General features: G+C 37.1%; 1 protein-coding gene across 1 annotated transcript in view; it reads left to right on the top strand.

Moving 5' to 3' along the window:
- Window positions 1-19,911, top strand: part of LOC136866798 (germ cell nuclear acidic protein) — a 188,100-nt gene that overhangs the window by 148,237 nt on the left and 19,952 nt on the right. The window contains exon 10 of the mRNA XM_067143904.2: window positions 18,289-18,401. Within this exon, the coding sequence (XP_067000005.2) occupies window positions 18,289-18,401 (113 nt within the window). The remainder of the gene's footprint in view (window positions 1-18,288; window positions 18,402-19,911) is intronic.

Raw genomic sequence — 19,911 nt, forward strand, 5'->3', positions numbered from 1 at the left:
CTACAATATTGAAAACGCGTAACATTGATCAATAATAACATTACATTGACCATTGTTGTGGTGATGTTCTTTGTCTCTTATGCTGCCGCTCAACTCCGATAGATGGGATTACTGATGTGTACCGAGTATAACAGCCTGACGGAATATTGGCGGGAAATAGCTGGTGAATTACAAAACTTCCTTCTTTAGCATGTCGTTCCTCTGGTTCATACATTTTCTGATACCGTACTGCTGGTACGTAACTCACTGGTTCATCATAGTATTTCAGCTATTCGATCCCTACTCTGACGCACTGTTTTGAATGAGCAGTGTGCACTCTTAAGGCAGAGGCTCGCTTAGTAGTAGATGACCCAGTCCAAAATTATAATTTAGGCATATTCCAAATTATAGCACCACAATTCACTAAATAACCAAAATTCAACCCTGAAAAGAGCAGTTTCTTAAAAAGAGCTTCTTCCTCTTCACTTTAATTAAATTCTACATTCATTTTATTCAAATTAGCAGTGAAGAAGGGATTTCTCCTGTGGCTTGGAGGAAAAAATTGCCTCCAAGTCAGACAGATTTTTCCGCCGCCAGTGTAGTGAATTGAGATTTTCGGACTCGGGTACTCCTAGGAAACAGATGGAGTAAAAGGTCATAGTTTTTGCCCTGGGACTCTCCACTATTCGACCCCCCACCCAAAAAAAATACTAAGAGTATTCACGGATCATGGCTGTCTGCGACTTAGTCATTCCAGCTCTGGAACTTTGGACTGTTAAGATTGGCAGCATAGTACTGTTCGTTAAAAGTGAGAAAATGTGTGGTTTTTCATTTGATCGAGTATTTCATGTGAAATCATTGCTTTTACTCGTGCCATTCGTACTATCGTCATTGTAATGACCTATTCAGTTGGGAAAACCACTAAGACAGTCTTTCTGAGGATGTAAAATGGCAGGTGGAGAGTGAGTGTCTGTCAGTATAATGCAATTGCCCAACCTGATTGTGACTGGTGGTAGGCAAGCAGGCCTACCATTACAATGAAAATTGTCTAACGCAGTCTTCATATCAGAAAAGATGTTTGGTGATTTCTCCATCGCGTTTCTAGGTAACGTTACGAGCTATGCAATTTAATGCAGTCTTGCTCACAACGTGTACTCTACCTAACCTACAATTCTGTATACAATGTAGAATTCCGTAGCGAAGCATGGGCTCCCCTTCCATTATGCTTAATTCCTGCACTACGTTGGTAAGGCAGTTGACCGCCCCAGCCTTGTATATCCCTGTTTTTTAACGTTCTCCACGCTAGAAAATAATGCTATACTAACATACTGTAAAAATACTCATTCTCAGTATTACTCAAACGATTACTCAACATAAATATTAGTATATTTCGTACATCATTGTGTAAGTTTTACTCGATATAGTGATTATAAAAGCAAGGTCGTTGATAATTTGCCTTTTAACAAACAAACAAACTAGGCATGTACTCTCTCTGCTGAAATATTATAAAAAATAGCTTACTAATAAATCGGTTTATTATTATAATTATTATATTATAGGTAAGTACAATAGGTTGTTTGCAAATTATTCGGTACCGTCAAATGAAATGAGGGACACCGTGGTATTGATATAGGATACTGTCATTCTTAAATCGTGGAATTTGACGTAATCAGTCAGTGTCGAAGATATATAAATTGTGATGGAAGATTTTGATACCATATGAACTCAGTCGGTATTTCGTACTTGCGTGAAATTGATTCAGCCCTTATTTAGTGTTGTCGAAATAGTAAGAAAAAATATTCTTTGAACAAAAATAACGCTGAAATGTGATGTGCGAAGACAAACACACCCAAATAACTGGGATTCTTGAAGTTTATTTCTTTCTTCTAAAATTTTGTCTCTTTTCTTATTTACTTGTATTTAAAAGAGTACATTCTGTGTGCAAAATAAACATAATATATGGTGAATGTTATGAATCTCATCAGCTTATGCAATTGTAATGAACAGAGGATTTTAGTTTATTCAACCGAATATTAATGAAACAAATGTTATGTTATTAAAAATTACATTCAGGAAGAAAATAGGAATACAGTAACTACTTCTATATTGGTAGCTGAACCAATGACTTGTAAGGCGAGTGACCCACAAGCTGTGGAGGGAAAAAAAAATTACTTTGGCAAATTTACTTTTTTTTAACAAATATTCCTCTAGTTTGAGGAGTATGATTTCTCAACACGACTCACCTTATCAAACTTTAAAGGGTTGCAACATTGGTTAACTTGCTCAGACAGCACATTAAAAAAATGATATTTAAGTAATATTTTACGAATGTACTGTCTCCTTTTATTGCAGCATTTACAAAACAATAAAATTCCATTCCTTGTTTACATTTTTCTCTTTTCTCCAAAGCAGTCCCATACATTTACCTTGTTTCCGTACTTTCTTGTTAAAGTCCACAACAGCATAGGATCGAATTTTGAAGAAGTGTCTAACAGGTTTTTATTTTAAATTACAAGACGTTGGATAACATGTAGGCTACTGGTACATTTATCATTCAAAATTTTCTCCGTTACAAGATTTGTACCATTTTTCATTATGTAATGCTGATAGTCCCTATAGAGGACCTCACAGTTACAACTTACGAATTGATTCCATCATGGCCAGTGGGCCCTGACTTTATTTCACAGAAGACGCCCCTAACGTCACTGGGGGTCACGTGAGAAAAGTAGAACTGCTTGCCATTATGTCTTACTTTTGAGGATATTCTGTTAATTACTGCTGATTTGGTCTGTTCGTCAATCTGAGAATATCGTGTGCTAAAATATGAATTTAGGTCAACTAGTGGTACATTACAGTTGTTGTCATTTGTCTTGTTTTTGCATAATCCCATTTCGCGAAGAGATTTCCAAATCTGACAAGAATGCTGGGTGTTCAAAATCTCATAAGAGTGGCGTATTTTAGCATTTCTAATTAACTGTGTCATTCTGTTTCGGAGTTTTTTATACTTTCCGAAATTGTCAAATGTAGGATATTTCACGTAATAATTATAGGCTGCATCTCGTATTTTCATCTGGTCGCGTATTTCTTGGGATAGTCATGAGTTTGAAGGTCTCTTTACCCTAACAGTGCGTAGTGGTGCATGTCTGTCACACAAAGTCAGAAGTAGTTCGTTAAAATTATTTACTTTTCCGTCAATGTCATTTATGCACTGAATGTTGTGCCATGGTGTGTTAAGAGCATCTTCAAAAAATGCGTGTTCATTAAAGTGTAGAAAATATATGTAATTAATTTCGGCTTGAATTTAGGGCACTTCAAGGAATACGCAGCGTAAACCATATCATGTCGGGAGAGACCGGGAACGGGCATTTGTCCATCAGTTAGGATTCGGTTGGTATTATTAGTAATTATTAGATCGAGGAGCGTATGAGAGTTGGCAACATGATGTGTAGGGTTTAGGGGTAGTATTATCAAATTAATGGATGAAATCATCTCCGTCAATCGTTTTGTTTTGGTAGATTTGTTTGTCAGGTCTGTGTTATAGTCTCCCATTAAAATCAGATGCTCATACCTGGGTGTTAGGTCATGTAGGGCTTCCTCCAGATTTGTGATGTCTTCGGCGGACGATACACCACACCAAGCAAGCACTTCGTACCGCGAACTATGATCTCAATGAACAAGAATTCAGGGCTATTGGAGAACTCGCTGGGGGATTTTAATATCACTTTATACTTCACATCATCCCATATATACATACCAACACCTCCACCGAGCTTACCGCTCCTGTCATTCCTAACTAATGAATAGCCATTCATACTAACAAGAGATGAAGGGATAGAATGACGCAACCACGACTCGGAGAATAGTATGGCATGCAGGTTGAGAATATTTCAGAGAATTCCGGGAAATGTGGGAGAATGCTCTGAGTGTTTACATGAGCTATTTGTAAGGAGGTAGGGTAAGGCGAAAGAATGTCTTGAAGGTGATTAGCAATACTTAGGGTGGGGGCTGAGAGATACAGGTGCTTGGGACTGTGGATTGGAGAGGCTGAAACCAGAGGCATTTGTTTCCTTGTTGTGTTGTTGCTGCCAACTTGAAATTTAATTGTGGATATAAAAGGAAAAACTACACTAGATATAATTAAGAAACTAAAAACTGAAATTAATGGAAAAAATGTAGGTTATAGCTGCAGTTGAAATTCTGATTAAAGTTCTATACAGCGGTGTTTAGTTTACAGAATGTCGGCTCATGGTTAGCGAATACGATAGAGATCTTCGCGGTTTGACACAGGTATTTTACGAGTTCCCTGCTTAACATAAATTATGCCATCCTTCGACCATACATTCCGCACACTGAACTTACTTATAGCATCCTGCAGAAGCCGTAGTCTCTCGGGGATTAGGTCCTCTCTAATTGTTTTGTTTGTATCCTTGAGTTTCTTTTTGTTTACAAACATTGCATTTCTTTTCCAGTACGACACAAACTTCACAATTGTGGGTCTTGAACGGCCATTTTGACTTTTCCCAACCGTATGCGATCTGTCTATTTCGTCCACTGAGAGTTCCACCCCAATTTCACGAGCAATATCAATGACAATATTATCCGTGTTTTCTCCTGCAGCTTCTTCCACACCAAACACACGCAAGCACTGTCTGCTCTGATACTGCTCTAAACTGTCTGTTTTAATTTGCAGCTCCCTTTTTAATTCCTTTATGGTCGGGTCTCTTTCTTCCAGCGTACGCTTTAGTTCCTCGATCACACTCGTATTGAAATTTATTGTTTCTTTCAGTTGCTCTAAAACTGTCTTCGTCACCTGATCTTGGATGAGGTTGGCAAGTATGTTGAGAGTTTCCTTACTGCTCAGCGCTTCCTGCACTGTTTGCTTCACAATGGCTTCCATTAGCACCTCTTTAACTTTGAGGGGCATGGTTGTTTTTGTAGATATTTCGCTTCAGGTTTCACTGAATACTTCACGAACACTCTGACGTGAATAACTGTACAAGTTACAATAATGTATCACACGACTGTCAAGCTGCTAAAATTCACCTCCTAATGCCGCACAAACTACGAGCCTCGTATTTTGTGACTATACACTATCCGTCATTCAGCAAAACCAGTTGTTTTCCCATGGTCCAAATTAGGCCAAAATAATAATAATAATAAGAAGAAGAAAGTGCATCCAATAGCAAGGCTCAAAATCCCTTCAATTTTTTCAATCATCTCTTGTTATTTGGTCACCAGTAGGAGGTAGTAAGTTTTTGTACGGGAAGTTTTTTACCACATAAATGATCATTAGGCCGCCTCGAATTGAAAGGTTATGTTGTACTCGCGAATATGGTTTCAAATCAAAGTATCCATTCTCGAAAGTTCTTGAATGCATTATATTCAATTCTGCCCATCACTGATCCCAAGCCACAAATTTAATTGAAACAGAATCATCAAAACTCAAGACATTTTGGTTTACACGTGATCTTTAGCTCGGCTGCGAAGTGCATGGAGACATTCACTGCACAAACCAGTAGACTACAGGTGGGAATTATAAAAAGTTTTTAAGTGTTAGGCTGCGCATATAAAACAACTGCAGTTTTTATAAGGATATATTATTGTAAAAATCCCCATCTTATATTCAGGCCAACACGGTATTATCCCGAGACCTCCCATGGCTTTATGTACGGAATATAAGGTGTAGCATCTCTTCAGGTCACGAGAATATAATCATGTATAAAGCATGATGGTGCTAGAAGATTGAGTGCATCATTGAAAACTGTAGCAACTGTGAAAGGTTCACCTTAGGTAACACATCAGAATGAGTCTCTACATTTTGTAAAGACTTTGACCCACTTACTCAGAAGTGAACCATGACCAAGCATATTGCAAACTCATAATACTTTACTCCTCTCTGAAAACCCAATAACTAGTGCCCTGAGAGAAGTGCCAAAAACCTACTTGGTGCAAAATATCTGTCAAAATAAACATTTAACCCCGGACAAAACTTAGATTTTTTACAACAATGTACATTAAACTCAGTAGAACTGTCGGAATACACTCGTCTCCTTTCAATTGCTGTAACCACTCTGCTTTATGACTATCACGGTTTCCTTGAACAATACCAGGCAAATGTGATGCGAAGATAACCCTTTAAGCAAGTTCACCACTGATCACATTTCCGGCACTTGCTCTAATTACCACAATGAGGGGACGTTAACTTGAAGATCCATAGGTTTGATATTGCTGTTCTTTTGTTCTTGTTGTTTGGTTTATTTATTTAGTGTATGGCTTACAATTGCAAATATAAGGTCTGTAGTTGACCTTCCTGGTCTGAAACCATACTGCTCTTCTTCCAAAATTGGTTCAACAATCTCTCTGATTCTGTTCTCTTATTTTTTCCAATATTTTCAGGACATGAGACAGTAGTGTGATACCACGATAATTAGTACATTTTCGTCGGCTTCCTTTCTTGAACAGAGGTACAATGATACCCATCTTCCGCTCCTCAGGAATAGTATTTTCCTCCCATATCTTGTTAAGCAGTCTGTAGAGCCATTGGATTCATGGATTCCCGCTGCTTTCAGCATATCTGCACTTAGCTCATCTATGCCCACCGCCTTTCCTTTCTTCATGCTCTTGAGCGCATTTTCAACCTCAAGCCATGTAATTGGTGGTTTAGTTGTTGTTTCTCGACTTGGCTCTCCTCTATCTGTTATGTTTTCTGTATCTCCATTCAGCATTTTTTCGAAATAGATCTTGAGTTCTTGTTTAATTTCTCCCTCTTCTTGTGCTAGAGTTCCATCATCACGTTCTAGTGCTTTTATGGTCCCTTGATCCCTTTGCTTGTTTTTCACTGCTCTGTATAGCAATTTCATATTTCCTCTACTGTGCTCTTCTAGTTTGTCTGCAAACTCATTCCATTTCTTCTCTTTTTCTTCCCTTACAATGTTCTTTACAGCAAGTTTCTTGTTCCTGTATACTCCTTGAAGTCTTTGTATTTTTTGCTCATTTCATTCTTGTCCCTGTTTTTGTTTTTCCTTGTCCAGTGCCTTCTTTATTTGGTTTCTTTCTTTCACCACTGTTTTCACTCTACCATTCCACCATGGTGTCTCCATTTTTCTTTTGATAGAACTTGTAACTCCACATAAGTTGGCTTCTCCCACAGAGATGCAAAGCTGGAATGAGGAGTTTAAGAAATCTGGTTTAAACATCAGCAAGACCAAGACGGTGGTGATGAAAGTGTATGGGGAAGGAGCAGAACCAATAGTCATGTTAAATGAAGCCCAACTGGACAGCGTTCCAGTTTTCAAATACTTTGGTAGCGTTCTATCAAATGACAACCTAGCAAAACATGAGGTGAACAATCGAATCAATAACGCAACACAATTTTACCACCAGGTAAGACACCTGTTGTGGGATGAGCAAATACCCGTGAAAACAAAAATGACATTGTACAAATCCTATTATACACCAATTATTACATACAGTCTCAAAACCACAACATTGACCAGTAGAGATAATTCCAAACTTCAAGCAGCTGAAATGAAATTCCTATGCACCATGATCCAGAAAACCAGGAAAGACAAGATTAGTAATGAGAAAATTAGAGAAGAAGTAGGAATAGATGATTCTCTCCTCAGATTCAGATATCAAGACTGAAGTGGTTTGGTCACATGAAGAGGATGCCAGTAAACAGAACTGCAAGGAAGGAATTTGACAGAAAAGTGAAGGAAGACGACCCGTGGGAAGGACACGAAGGAAATGGATAGATTTAGTTAAGAGCGATGTACTGCTGAGATGTCATGATTGGGACATGTTAGTGGAGGAAGAATGGTACAAGGGCAGGATGAGATGGTGGAGGCTCATATACCACACCCGGGAAACTGGAGATGGTTTAGGATGGTGATGATGATGATGGCATACAAATACATTATTACAAATGAGCAGTAATAATCAATGAACTAAACTACAAACAAACATCTAGACCTTGTATGTACTCAATACATTTTGGGGTTGCTAACAAGAAGTCTTCATATGGCCCTCATATGCTCTGATGCTGCATTCTTCCCTGATGTGTTCAGTAGTTTGTCGCGGTGCACCACAGTCGCATACCGGTGAGGACAGCATTCGCCATGTAAAAAGTGAATCCCCACATCTTCCTTGTCCCGTCTTGAGGCAGTTGAGCATTGACCATACCTTGCGAGGTTGATCAAACCCTGGAACTGTCTTACTGATGCATTTTGTTAAGAATGAAGCCATGTTTTCCAGTGTTAAGTTAGTTAACTGTAACAAAGGCTTTTCAGTCTGTCAAACACAGTAAATACAATGTAAATTATAACACTATAAACATACCTGTAAAATACACACTAACATACAAAGAATGACATGTTTCGTTCTACAAGAACATCCTCAGATTCTATCTCATCACTTAAAAACAAGCTTATTTATGTACAGTATTGTTTACGTAGTGTAAACTTGTCAATGATAAGAGTGTTTAGTGATAACAAGAAACAGTAATGACAAAAATAAAATATATACAAGTATTAATTTAATTAGAACTTACGTATTTATCTAGACTGCCGATGTTAAGTCCGTTGTCACCAAACACTATTTCAGGACTGTGGTCATGGAAAGTTTTTGGTGAGGCACGCTGCGCGTGGAGAGAGCAGGGGAAGAATGAGAGGGGCCTTGTAGAGCGATGTGGATCTCTCCTATTGGATGATTAAATCGAGTATACTGTACAGTGGAGAGGGGAGAGAGAAGTAGGGCGGAGCGGCTGGAGCGCTGTGGAACCTTCCATCAACATTGGAGAGGGGAGAGAGGTTATTGACCTACTTCATGTTAAATGTACTTTTATAATATGGATGAATGCAAATTAATAATTTTGGTGAATAAAGTAAGGAACATTATTATTATTATTATTATTATTATTATTATTATTATTATTATTATGATAAAAGCAATTTAATGTGTATGCTCATTCAGGTTATTTGCATTAGCATTTTTTGCGACGTAAATTTCTATTGCTTCTTTTATATTCAAAGATTTACTTTTATTTTTAAAGTGTAAAATTTTTAGATCAGTGTTGATGTCTGTGAAATGGTGTGAACAGTCATATATGTGCTCCCCGAAGACTGAATGCCGATTATATCTGATCGCGTTTTTGTGTTCTTTGTATCTTGTATGGAAATTACGTTTTGTTTGACCTATATATGTGGCGTTGCAGTTAGGTTCTTGGCACTTGGGTTCATATACTCCTGACTTTGAGAAAGGGTCCTTTTTGTTTAGGTTGCACCTGCTGATGTGTCTCTGTAGTGTGTTATTCGTTCGAAAGGCTACTTTTAAACCTTGTTTCTTGAAAATGTTAGCTACTTTGTATGTGTTATTGTTAACATAGTTGAGAACCACGTAGTTTTCTTTGTCATGTGTGGTGCTTTCCCGGCGACTTTTCTTATGTTTATTTAATAGCTTTTCTACTGTGCCTGGAGGATGGTTGTTTTCTTTCACGATTTGTTTAATGATTTGTATCTCTTCATTGAAATCCGTTGTGCTCATTGGTATGGAAATAGCTCTATGTATCATTGTATTCAGTCCTGCTATTTTGTGTGTGTATGGGTGGTTTGAGTTGTTGTCAATAGTTTGCGACGTCTGAGTGGGCTTTCTGTATACTTTGTAAGATAGGTTGTCATTATTCCTGTTGATGGTGATGTCTAAATAGTTTATTTTCTTGTTAGTTTCTGGCTCCATTGTGAAGCTGATAGATTTGTGTAAAAAATTTAGAGTGTTTAATAACTGGTGTGCATTAGTGATGTCATTATCATATATGCATATGACGTCATCCACGTATCTGCTCCAATGTAAGATTCCTTTTGAAAGCTGGCCCATTAATAAGATGTTTTCGAAGTTATTCAGAAAAATGTTTGCTATTATACCTGATAACGGTGAGCCCATGGCTAACCCTTCTTTTTGGCAATAGATTTTGTCGTTCAATGCAAAGCAATTTTGGTGTAGTGTTGTTCTAAGAAGGTTAATAATTTCTCTGGTTTCTTGTAGAGAGGTGGATTAAAAAACTACCAGAACACTGGACAACAGCCCTCATTCATCCTCTGCACAAAAAAGGGGACAAACCGACCCTAATAACTACAGGGGAATCTCGCTCCTAGACATAACATACAAAATATTTTCAATAATCATCCTTAATAGGATAAGTTTACAACTTGAGAAAGAACTAGGAGAATATCAAGGAGGTTTCAGACCCTGGAATAGCTGTCCTGATCAGATCATGAGTCTTAAGTTGATAATGGACTATAACAGGAGAAGAAACAGAGATATGGTGATAACATTTGTAGATTTCAAGAAAGCTTATGATTGTATCCATAGAGAATCTCTGTTTAAAATTTTAAGACACCTTGGACTACACCCCAAATTAATAAACATGATAAAATTGACTCTCACCAATACCAAGTCAAAAGTGAAGTTTAGGGGTGAAACATCAGAGACATTTGAAATTAAAACTGGACTACGGCAGGGAGATGGGCTCTCACCACTATTATTTAGCTGTGCTCTAGAAATGGTAATGAGGGAATGGTTTAGAAAATGTCCCCCCAAAATAAAGATTGGCCGAAAAATCAAAACAAATTGCCTGGGTTTTGCTGACGATTTAGCATTACTAGCAGTGGACATAAAAGAAGCAAAAACCCAGATATCAGAACTTCAAAACATTGCAAATAAAATTGGCCTCAAAATATCATTTGATAAAACAGAAATTATGCCCCAAAAAACCAACACAGCTAAAAGAAGTCACCATAAATGGTAATAAAATCAAAATAGTAACTCAGTTTAAATATCTTGGAGAAGTAATAACACATAACTTAAATGAAAAAATCTCAATCCAAGTAAGAACAAATAGATTAGCTAAAGCACAAAAATTAACATGGGATACCTACAAAAAGAAATGTCTTTCAATAAATACAAAAATAAAACACTACAACACAGTTATAAAACCGGAAGCTACATATGCAGCAGAAACACTCTTTTACCTGAATAAACAATCAAAGACTGACAGACTTCAGAAAATTGAAAGGAGGATTGGAAGAACCTGCATTAACAAAAAATACCAGAAAGATGGACAGTGGCGGTTAATACCTAACAAAGTCGTGTACAAAGAGCTAGAACCTATTACAGATACTATGCGTAAGAGGAGACTGGGATTCTTTGGACATATCATGAGGATGCAGGACTCGAGACTTCTGAAACAACTAGTACAACACAATCTCGTCTCAAAAAATACCACAACAGGATGTAAATGGATCAGAGAAGTAAGAGAGGATCTGAAGGAAATAGGCCTTACAACAGAAGACACCACAAATAAGAGAAAATTGAATACAAAACTCAAGAATACAAACCTCCGCTTTACCCTTACACAAAACAAACCAACAACACGTACGTTTTCAACTGAGGAAAGGGCACGAAGATCGGAGCGTCTGAAGAAGTACTGGGAGGACCGCAAAGCCCGAACAATCCCTTCAAAGAGACCTGAACGACGGACTGACTAAAGTGATCCTATGTGGTCATAAAAGAAGAAGAGAGGTGTTTTCTTTAAGAAGGTTTTCGATAATTTTAATGGATTCATTCATTGGTATGTTGGTACGTAAGTTCTCATTATATTAATACTTCTATATATTTTATTTTTGTCATTACTGTTTCTTGTTATCACTAAACACTGTCATTGACAAGTTTACACTACGTAAACAATACTGTACATATATAAGCTTGTTTTTAAGTGATTTAATAGAATCTGAGGATGTTCTTGTAGAACGAAACATGTCATTCTTTGTATGTTAGTGTGTATTTTACAGGTATGTTTATAGTGTTATAATTTACATTGTATTTACTGTGTGTTTGACAGACTGAAAAGCCTTTGTTACACTTAACTAAGTCAACACTGGAAAACATGGCTTCATTCTTAACAAATTATTCAACCAGTCAGGCAAATTACGAAGCCAGAAAGCTCAAAACACTTAAAATTAAAATCATGAACATTGACAAATCAATTACATTTAATAAGAAATGTCTAGAATTAAAGCTCGTTCCTAAATACATACCCATAAAAGCTAAACCCACAACAACTTTGGCTAAAATCAACATCTCAATCACAATTACTGTGGATCAGAAACGAAATCAAATTCGCGTACATAAAGAAACAGGAAATCAATAAACAAATTCTACGCATCCATTTAAACTTAAGCAACTTCTGGCACCACACACAATTGACGTCCTACTCCAACTTTTTACACGATTACATTAAAAAGGAAGCAATCTGGAAACAGAAGGTCATTGACAATAAAATACATAACCTAATGATTAAACAGAATAATCCAGAAAACGCTAAGCACAACAAACTCGCAAATTTTCAACCGATCAGACACTACCTTTTCAAAGAATGAAATAAATCTGCTAGAGAAAGGTCTCAAATTCAACTGCCAGGAATGTCATAACGAAAACAACATAAAACAGCTCATCACTGACGTAGAAATTGCTTGCAACAAAATACCCTCTCCACAAAGAGAAATAATAAAAAACGTAGCCACCAACGAAGACCTAAAATTAATCGCACATGAAAATTCCACCAAACAACCAAATTACGCCACTCAATGCTCGGCATTGAAAACAGTTAAGAACAAAATTAACCTGGCTGTGACGCATACTTTCCAGAATTCTCGCGAGACAGCCAGGGCTTATGTCAGCCAGAAAGGCTAGGATATAAAAGGCCAAGATCAAGGCCACTCTAGTAGTGTAATTTCTGCCTGGGAGACTGATTACCTCGGATCGAGTAGGGGTATTTCAGTCGCCTTGACAAAGAATACTGCAATGTATTCAAAACGTCGGCAAACTGTACGTGATGTGCGTACAAGTACAACACGGTTCAACCCGGAAAGTAAATTAAATAATTCTTCACACCGTGGAAGCTTCACTTCTAAAATTAAAAATGACAACCTTATCACGAAAGCGGATAAAGGTAACACAACAGTCATAATGAAGAAAGACGAATACATAGAAAAAACAATAGGATTTATCAACAACAACGGTATTCAAGAATTGCAACGCGACCCTACAAATAAATTTCAAAACCAAATAAAGCAAGCTATCAAGGAAACAGACTTCATTTTCACAAAACAAGATAAAGAAAGCCTCACCATCAAAAATCCTGAACTCCCCACACTAAGAGCCCTGCCCAAAATACACAAAGAGCCGTGTCACAGAGTTACAATTTAAGCAAACAACTGAACCTAATTCTAAAAGAGAAAATTTCACTTAAAGGAGACAGATCAATTAAAAACAGCCTAGAACACGTATGATATTTGACATCACTAACATGTACACCAACATACCAATAGATGAATCCATTAAAATTATCGAAAACATTCTTAAAGAAAACACCTCTCTGCAAGAAACCAGAGAAATTATTAACCTTCTTAGAACAACACTACACCAAAATTGCTTTGCATTGAACGACAAAATCTATTGCCAAAAAGAAGGGTTAGCCATGGGCTCACCGTTATCAGGTATAATAGCAAACATTTTTCTGAATAACTTCGAAAACATCTTATTAATGGGCCAGCTTTCAAAAGGAATCTTATATTGGAGCAGATACATGGATGACGTCATATGCATATATGATAATGACATCACTAATGCACACCAGTTATTAAACACTCTAAATTCTTTACACAAATCTATCAGCTTCACAATGGAGCCAGAAACTAACAAGAAAATAAACTATTTAGACATCACCATCAACAGGAATAATGACAACCTATCTTACAAAGTATACAGAAAGCCCACTCAGACATCGCACACTATTGACAACAACTCAGACCACCCATACACACACAAAATAGCAGGACTGAATACAATGATACATAGAGCTATTTCCATACCAATGAGCACAACGGATTTCAATGAAGAGATACAAATCATTAAACAAATCGCGAAAGGAAACAACCATCCTCCAGGCACAGAAGAAAAACTATTAAATAAACATAAGAGAAGTTGCCAGGAAAGCACCACACATGACAAAGAAAACTACGTGGTTCTCAACTATGTTAACAATAACACATACAAAGTAGCTAACATTTTCAAGAAACAAGGTTTAAAAGTAGCCTTTCGAACGAATAACACACTACAGAGACACATCAGCAGGTGCAACCTAAACATAAAGGACCCTTTCTCAAAGTCAGGAGTATATGAACCCAAGTGCCAAGAACCTAACTGCAACGCCACATATATAGGTCAAACAAAACGTAATTTCCATACAAGATACAAAGAACACAAAAACGCGATCAGATATAATCGGCATTCAGCCTTCGGGAGCACATATACGACTGTTCACACCATTTCACAGACATCAACACTGATCTAAAAATTTTACACTTCAAAAATAAAAGTAAATCTTTGAATATAAAAGAAGCAATAGAAATTTATGTCGCAAAAAATGCTGATGCAAATAACCTGAATTAGCATACACATTTAAATAATTCCCCCCTATTCGCTCTACTCACATAATATCTGACAACAGCTACTCATTAAATTGCTTTTATCATAATAATAATAATAATAATAATAATAATAATGTTCCTTACTTCATTCACTAAAATTATTAATTTGCATTCATCCATATTATAAAAGTACATTTAACATGAAGTAGGTCAATAACCTCTCTCCCCTCTCCAATGTTGATGGAAGGTTCCACAGCGCTCCAGCCGCTCCGCCCTACTTCTCCCTCCCCTCTCCACTGTACAGTATACTCGATTTAATCATCCAATAGGAGAGATCCACATCGCTCTACAAGGCCCCTCTCATTCTTCCCCTGCCCTCTCCACGCGCAGCGTGCCTCACCAAAAACTTTCCATGACCACAGTCCTGAAATAGTGTTTGGTGACAACGGACTTAACATCGGCAGTCTAGATAAGTACGTAAGTTCTCATAATATTAATACTTGTATATATTTTATTTTTGTCATTACTGTTTCTTGTTATCACTAAACACTCTTATCATTGACAAGTTTACACTACGTAAACAATACTGTACATAAATAAGCTTGTTTTTAAGTGATTTGATAGAATCTGAGGATGTTCTTGTAGAACGAAACATGTCATTCTTTGTATGTTAGTGTGTATTTTACAGGTATGTTTATAGTGTTATAATTTACATTGTATTTACTGTGTTTGACAGACTGAAAAGCCTTTGTTACATTTTACTGATGCATGACATTGCCTGGCATGTAGCTGGAGCATTTTGCATCCATCCCCCCCTCTCCAGGATGTGAGTGATGTTGAACCCGATGTGATTGATGTCAGTTGCAAGAGGTGGATGTCTCGTACGGAGTCGTTTGATTCTGAAGTCCGAGATGTCAGAGTGTACCGGTAGTCCAGGGTTCACTAGGATCTTGTATTATCTGATCAAAGCTACTTTCCTTCGTAGGTTAGGGGGTGGTATGTTACTTAGGACGGGCAGCCAGATGGTGGGAGTAGACCTGATTGTTCCTGTAATAATGCGCATAGTACTGTTAAGTTTGTTATCAACTTTGTTAGTATGGGCGCTGTTCAATCGTACTGGTGTACAGCACTCCGCCGCAAAGTAGACCAAGCTCAACGCAGACGTCTGCAGAGTTGTGGTGGATGATCCCCATTTGGTTCCACAAAGCTTTTGTATTTTGTTGTTTCTTGTTCTCATTTTCGCAGCAGTTTTTTTAAGATGTGATTTAAACTAAAGGATTCCCAGATATGTTTGTTCCTTATTGTGGGTTTGTTATTTTTGGTAATTGGTACATAGTAATTTTAAGTCTTGTGCCGCATATCCATTAGGCCTACTCGACGTTCAAAGATCATGTTATGTTGAACTTGAGAATATGCTTTTGAGTACAAGTATCGATTCTCAAGAGTCCTTGAATGCATTATATTAGACTCTGCACATCTTGAAAAACACTTAATCGAGGATTTAGCCAAGGTAACTAGAATATAAGGTAGGCTACTCTGGCGGTTAAATCTTCCATTGGCTGGAGCGCTCTGACGTCACGCAGTATGAACGATAGCGAGTAAGGTACACAGTCGCAGTACAGCAAGCCTGTGAGTTCTCGTGCCTGTGAAACATCTCAATCTTTCATCAAATAATAGTCCGGTTTAGTCCGATTCGATAAGTAACGGCACTTCCAATAGATTTAAAACCGTGAAAATGCGTTAAATTTCGTCACTGCTGAGCAGGTAGAACATCAACTATCAAATACATGACATATAATACGATAAGAAATAAAATATTGCCATGCAAATCAAAATAATTAATTTATTTCCTGATGAAGTAAATATTTAGATCGAATGGCATAGGAAAATATGCATCATATCGACATCTTTATGGAATTATATTAATTATTAAAAAGTACGTGTCAGGAAACTTAATTACTTGATGAACAAGCCCAAAGCTTAGCCTTCTTATTGGCATATTTTCTCAGTGCTAGCTCCTTACTCTTTGCATTAAAATGCCATATCCTAATAAATGTCCTGATCCTTATGTAGAGACAAATTATTTTGTCATGGAATACTGGAAATTTTGACTTAATAATAGAAATAAGAGTTTTCACGTTTTTTCATCTGGATACAGTCTTACCGTGAAACACACCAATTGACATTTCGAACTGGGCTATATTTTTTAACCACTCATGACTGGAATGTGTGAGGCCCCCTTTTGAAATAACTGAGATCCAGTAACAGGTCTCTTCTCACACGACATTTTGTCTCTTTCTTCGTATTTACTGTATATCGGATCACGGATACTGTATTATTTCACGAGCTTCGAAATATATTCAGAAATATAAGTTATTAGCACATAATAATGTTAATGTTATTGGATTTTACCCCCCACTAACTATGTTTTTGAGCACCTTCACCACCGGACTGAGACAGGATGGAACCTGCCAAGTTGGGCTAAGAAGGCCAGCGATCTACCATTTGAGTTGCTACTCAGCCCGGCTATTAGCACATACAATAATTATAGAAAATATGATTTTCGTTCAGTAATTTATATCTGACACCTTTTTACCGTACGAGGTGTAATAATGGAGATATTCAAGAGTTTATTACAAAGTGTTTCAATAACCAAGCATTGCTGACGAGGAAGTATTGCCATGCCATCACAGTAGCAAACTAACTGGCTATGATGGTTGTTGTCGTTATTGTCTTTATAATATGCGAAATAATAATGTTATTTGTGTTACGTCTCACTAACGTTTATGGTTTTCTGAGACTCGAGGTGCCGTAATTTTGTCCCATGGGAGTTCTTTTACGTGCTGACAATTTATAGCGCCACACACGTTTCCATAATATGTTGACTGCATTTTAATCAGTACAGTGATTCTACTTCAGATACTGACAACACGAACACTGTTCACGTAGTGAACCACTATAGAATTATTATGTATCCGTGATCCGATATACAGTAAATACGTAGAAAGAGACAAAAATGTCGGTCGGTCGGTCACTTGCATTCTTGGCTTATGCTGCATGAACCATCAACGATAGACCCCAAGTGTACGAAATGTAGGGCATAGAATCCTCTACAAAAAAGTACGCGATGGCACATACCTATTTCCAACCAGCTGCCCTCTAGAAGCGATTTTATGCTACATTCCACGGTAAAAAATATAACTCCTTAAAATTAAATAAATATTTCAATATTATCCTCGAGTTCCTCATCAAAATAAATTGTTTGACCTCCTCCAGTATTTTATAAGGATTACAATAACCTTGTAAGGACATTATTTGTATGAATGGTTCAGAAGTTATGACCATTTTAGACTGTAGTGGTAATACGTGTCAGCAGGACGGGCGACCGCTGTCTCATATCACATGACGTCACGCGAGGAGGAGACCGTCTGGATTTAGCATTGATGGTGCTGAAATTTCTGGACGGTTGACGTGGAAAAATATTTCTTCAAGGAATGAATAATGCAGGATTTTTAAAACATGATTCAGTTAGGATGTTCGCTGGACCCCGTAATTTGAACAAATGGTACAGGAAAACATTGTTTCTGGGAACAGATAAACGAGGTTCCACTATACTTATATGTATCTTCTTCTTTAGCTTTATCATTTATTCCAACCCTGATACTCTCCCTGTAGGACTCTCATACGTCTCCTAATAATTCATGAAGTGAAAATAGGAATGTACAAAACGGTGTAGGTATTTACTTTTACGATTAATATCCTTGAATCTAGAAGTCTGCTGATACTGTTTTACTATTTATCTACACATTTGCACCATTTGTTTCAGGTATGTGCCACACCTGACAGAGTGCGGGACACGTTGATTCACGAGCTGTGCCATGCTGCCACCTGGGTCATAGACGATGTAAAAGGTGGACATGGTCCCCATTGGAAGGCATGGTGAGTAACTTAACATATGAAGTACATTTATTCTCTGACCTTGTAAGGTACTGCTAAGAAGCTCATGAAGAGAGAAGTATGTGAACCTACAATGATAATTATAATAGTAATAAATTCTCTATTAACGCTAATACATTCTATGTGGCATCACAAAACACAAAGAAGAGTATAAAGGGAACAAATGGATGATTTTCAACATTTCAGGTTCCCTATGGGAATCAACATCTATATCAAAAGAGTAGCGTTACAAAAATGTTGCAAAGTTTGGGCTGGGAAGACTTGGGAGAAAAGAGATGAACTGCTCGATTAAGTGGTATGTTAAGTCAAAAATTGTCATGGATGTTTATTGATAACCACCTATTCAATACAAAGTAAAGTTCCTACATTAAGATTTATATCATATCGTAATAACTTTTAGGGACATGTTTCGCCCATTATATGGGCATCATCAGCGTTTATCTCGTACCTTTTGGTCATTGTTCAAGATTCTGATTTTCCTTTTCCAAAAATATTATGTAGATGCTACTTCATACAAGGTTAAAAAGTCGTATTGTATGTTCTATTTGACAGTTTAATGATTTGCACGATAAAAGGCATCTAAAAGTGTGGATGAGATGGAATTGTTGTTGATGAAAAAAAACTTTTTAGGAACTAGTTGATCGTAATGTGCGTATTTCCAATGTTGGTTTGATGTCTATGGCTAAAACTGTGATCCTAGTTTATATATTAAAAACACTTTCAGATCCATTCCACCTACCACAAAAATAATGATTTCTTTAAAATTTTGTTGAAGATTTTTTTTGAATGGAGCTTGAGGGATTAGAGTAGAAGTCCGTTATAGCGAGAATTTATAACAGCGAAAAGTTTACCCGTTATAGCGGATTGTCATTATACCCAATTTTTGTATAAGAGTCAGAAAAACCCCCATACACATTAAAATTGGTATGAAAAGTCAATCGGTTTGTTCAAAATTTGTACTTGGTAAGCTGCTGATACTGCCTCCTTCGTCTCCTTAAAAGCACGTTTGTTTCACACCTATCTCATGACATCAGCCCCTGACGATGAGCAAGGCTCGCAAAGAATACAGTGTGTATTTAAAGCAAACTTGCTTTGAAAGGTCATAGTGGCACTGCTAGCATCACTCTTTGTCAACTAGCATGCAAATTTGAATAGGCGTCGTCTTTCACATCTGCAAACATGCCTCCTGAATTTAAGTTTCCACCAGTGTATTTTATTAGTTTATATCTTGCTCGTTTTATTGTCACTTCTTGTGGTGTGATATACTGTATTTCTGTTCACAGAAGGTGATTTTGTTCTTGATATTTTCGTCAATTTCTGTGGAAGAAGTTTTCTGTATTTACTTACCCTGTCCTGTTTGGTGGGGAAGGATAGTGATAAATAATAACGTATTAAAACCTTGGGTGGCGAGAGTGCTGCGTAAATTCAGAGAATTGACTGCAGAAAAGAATACCATAAACCACATTCCAGATATTTAGCGTCACTTTTTCTC

This window comes from Anabrus simplex, chromosome 3 (genome assembly GCF_040414725.1).
Source record: "Anabrus simplex isolate iqAnaSimp1 chromosome 3, ASM4041472v1, whole genome shotgun sequence".
Lineage (NCBI taxonomy): Eukaryota > Metazoa > Arthropoda > Insecta > Orthoptera > Tettigoniidae > Anabrus > Anabrus simplex.